Here is a 4098-nt window from a genome sequence, read left to right on the forward strand (position 1 = left end):
TTTTACAGTCTCAGAGACCCTATACAGGGTTACTGTGAGTCAGAACTGACTCTATGGCACATAACCAACCAACCAAACTATGAGAAAATTCATTTCTGTTTGTTTAAACCACCTACTTGTGGATTTCTGTAACAGCTGCACTAATTAGGAAGCATGGGAGGAATAAGTGAGAACAATCAACGTAGAGACTTGAGGCTGATGCCCATGGGGATGAGGAACCTGAGCACATGAGATAACCTGTTTTGCAGAGAACATTTATGAATTCCTCAACCCCTTTGCCAAAAAGTTTAACTTAAAGAGAAAAATCAGAGTTCTGGTGTTGTACTGTGTGATAAGCACTGCACGCTAACCTCAAGATCAGTGAGTCAAACCCACCAGCTTCAGCAACTCTAATAGGGTCACTATGAGTCAGAACCAACTCAACAGCAGTTAACAAAAAGAAGAGAGAAAAATGAGCACTTTGGCTATGGAACATTCAGTGAAAGCATTTTGGTAATATTAAAATTCTCCTTTAAATGTCCTTTGATATGCTAATAAGACATTTAAATAGGATACATTTTTTCAGGTGATATTTGTGATAATTTTTTTTTTTTTAATAGAGACTGTTGTTTCTATAAATCCTTCCATCTTCAAAATGTTCATGCTATTGACTATTAACAATTCCTTAAGCTTCTTAAATTTTTCTTCCAGGTGAATATACTGTAATGACAGCTCATTTCCACTTGAAAAGAAAGATTGGGTATTTTGTGATTCAGACATATCTGCCTTGCATCATGACTGTCATTCTCTCCCAAGTGTCATTCTGGCTTAACCGTGAATCTGTGCCTGCAAGAACCGTGTTTGGTGAGTGAAGAACTACACACTTTATCAGACAACACATTATGTTTCACAGTGTGCTTTCAAAAGCTTGATTTCATTTGATCCTCACATCAGAGCTGTGTATGTGTTGGGGAGAAGTGCAGATTTCACCTTGGAGATGAGGAAACTGAGATTCAGACAGGTAAAATACAGCCACTGTTGTCAGTATCACACTGTTAAAGAGTATGAAAACCAAATCCTCTGCCATCTGTTAATTCTGACTCATAGAGACTCTCTAGGATTTCTGAGGCTATAAATCTTTAAGGGAACAAAAAGTCTCATCTTTCTCCTACAGAGCACCTGGTGGGTTTGAACTGCTGAACTTGTAATTTGCAGACCAGTGTTTACCCAATAGCACCACCAGAGTTCCCTGTAGGATATAAAGAGTACTCAAATCTGTAACTCAATTGAGTCTTCTTAAAGCTATGTCATACTGCTTGTCAACACTTGTCTCCAGGCTTCTATAAGGATAATTTTCTTGAAAGCTTCTAATTTAGAGTACTGTATTTCTAGGCTTTCTATATTTACTTTGCTTTTTGATCAGATGAAAAAAAGATAATTTTTGTACTTTTAAGTAAAAGACGTGGAGGGAAAGACTTTATTTACTTTCATAAGTGTGTTTAATAAAAAGCTTATTTCCCTTAATATCATGAATGGAAGTACAACTGCACATTTGAAATATGTATTCTAGTCTGAATACATTTTGAGACAAAGTAGATAACTTTGAGGTGTTTGGTCTAGTCATTCACTTAGGAAGGTTTTATTGAGAACCTACTGTTCTCAGATACTGCACCAGGCCCTGGAAATGAAAATATAGCACAACTAAAATACAGTCTACATTAAATCAGCTCAGAATAGTGAAGCACTGTAGAATAATCAGACATGGAAACAAAAAATAAAAAGCAAGATGAAAGAGTAAAAATAGAAGCATACATAAGTTGTTATAGAAAACACCAGCACTGATTCAGTAGCTAAGTTTACATTCAGTGTTCAGGATGAGGAATTTCCCAGACAAATGAAATAGGGCAATAATCACAGTAAAAAAAAAAAAATAAATTTTACAGTGCCAACGAGATGGATTGGCCAAGTGGCTGTATTGTTCAACTCAAGCATGGCAACAGTAGTGAGGTTGACCTAGGATCGGGCAGTATTTCGTTCTGCTGTGTGTAATGTCGCTATGAGTCGGAGCCGACTCCATGGTACCCAGTAACAACAAATGAGGAATAGAAGACTATGGCAAGTTGAGTCATGGTGAATTGCTTCACTGTTGGTGGAGATAAAAATATAAATACAGTAGAGGTCAGTATGAGAAAATAAGAAGAGCTTTCCAGGCCTGGTTTATTCAATATACCTTTATTTTACAGGCCACCGTAGCTACTGTATTGTTTTTTACTCTGTATGTGTGTATTCATTAGAACAGTGCCTAGCATCTAATAACTTATATATTATTATTAGCTAGTGTTCTCATTAAAGCACTGTAGGATAAGCACTGGACTGCTAACCACAAGTTAGTGGTTCAAGCCCACAAGTCACTACTTGGAAATGCTATATAGTGTCACTTTGAATCGGAACCGATTCACAGGCACTGAACAACAATAACAAGTGTTCTTATTTTTAATCTGATCCCAGTTTTACTTAAAAAAGCTCTGATATCTTTGTGGAGGAAGGATTGAAAGAATGGATTGAAAGATGAAAATACCAAAAACAGGGTGACAAAATAGGAGGCTGCTGAAATAGCTCAGGTGAAATATATTGAGGTCATCACCTAGTGACTTAGTGGCACCAGAGGAAAAGAAAAGGATGAGTTAAAGCATGCTTGATAGATAGAATCAACAGGTTTAATGAACATATGTATATAGCATTTAAAGAAAAAGGAATAACTGAGGATAATATTCAAAGTTTGTTCATGAGTACCTGTATTAAATTCCTAGGATTGCTGTGCCAAATCACCACAAACTTGGTGGCTGAAAACAGTAGCAAATTATTCTTTCATAGTTCTAGAGGCCAGAAGCCCCAAATCACTTCTTCCTAAAGAAACATTGGCTCTTGATCACATGATATCTCTTGAAATGGTTGAATAGAGTCCATTTCTTTTTAGTACAATGATTCTATATATTCCGTCCACCTTCTTTGATGTGTCCTGCAACATTCAATATTTTGTGCAAAAAATCTTTCAATATTTTAAGTTGAGGCTTGAATTTTTTCTTCAACTCTTTCAGCTTGAGAAATATTGAGCATGTTCTTCCATTTTAGTTTTCTGATGCCAGGTTATCATAATACTTAACTTTGTCTTCTCTAACTGCTCTTTGAAGTTTTCTATTCATCTTTTTTACCATTGGCTCTTGATCACATGATACCTCTTGAAATGATTGAACAGAGTCAATTTCTTTTTAGTACAGTGATTATATTCCTTCCATGTTCTTTGATATATCATTTAATATACTCTACGCTGGAAAGTGGAGTCCTGGTGTGGTGTGGCACTGTGGGCTAATACGCCAGACTGCAAAGCCATTTGAACTGCAAGGTTGGCGGTTCAAGCTGACCAGCTGCTCCTCAGAAACCCTATATAGAGTCACTATGGGTCAGAACTGACTCAACAGCACTTAACAACAACATACTGGAAAGCAAATTTCAGATCTGCTGACATCATATTGGTCTTTACTTTCTTTTTTGTCTTCTTAATGATGTTTGCTCTCTTTCTGTACGATTTTTTTTTCTTAAAGCTTTTATTGTGAATTGATAGTTTACACGGGAGAACATTGGTTTTGCACTCAACCTATCCTATTTTGTTTCATTGCAATGATTACAATTCTTTCCATGTATCATTGATTAATAGTGTTTGTTTCTATTCCCTTTTTTTATATATATAAAAACATTCAGGTTTATATAATCATTAAACAACCAAAGGGCACATTCTGCAAGCCAGATTCCAGTCCACCAGCACTCTGCCTTTCTCTTTTCATTAATGTAGAGTCCTCAGCTGCTCTGTCTCTTCATGCCATCAACTTTGCCTCCAACTCTGGTGTCGCTGCTTCTCTGCCTTATTCTTCCTTATTCACTGTCCACTTTTCATATGAATATGAGTTTATTGAAAATACCATGGCTTGGGTCAGGAGCACCTTAGTCTTCAAGGTGACATCTTTGCTCTTCAACACTTTAAAAAAGTCTTGTGCAGCAGATTTTCCTAAGGCAATATGTTGTTTGATTTCTTGACTTGCTGCTTCCATGAGTGTTGATAGT

At 36.5% G+C, this 4098-nt stretch overlaps 1 protein-coding gene across 1 annotated transcript in view; it reads left to right on the plus strand.

Moving 5' to 3' along the window:
* LOC102822908 (gamma-aminobutyric acid receptor subunit alpha-2-like) overlaps positions 1 to 4098 on the plus strand; it is a 286045-nt gene that overhangs the window by 186499 nt on the left and 95448 nt on the right. The window contains exon 6 of the mRNA XM_006872692.1: positions 691 to 843. Within this exon, the coding sequence (XP_006872754.1) occupies positions 691 to 843 (153 nt within the window). The remainder of the gene's footprint in view (positions 1 to 690; positions 844 to 4098) is intronic.

Source organism: Chrysochloris asiatica, unplaced genomic scaffold, assembly GCF_000296735.1.
Source record: "Chrysochloris asiatica unplaced genomic scaffold, ChrAsi1.0 scaffold00209, whole genome shotgun sequence".
Classification (NCBI taxonomy): domain Eukaryota; kingdom Metazoa; phylum Chordata; class Mammalia; order Afrosoricida; family Chrysochloridae; genus Chrysochloris; species Chrysochloris asiatica.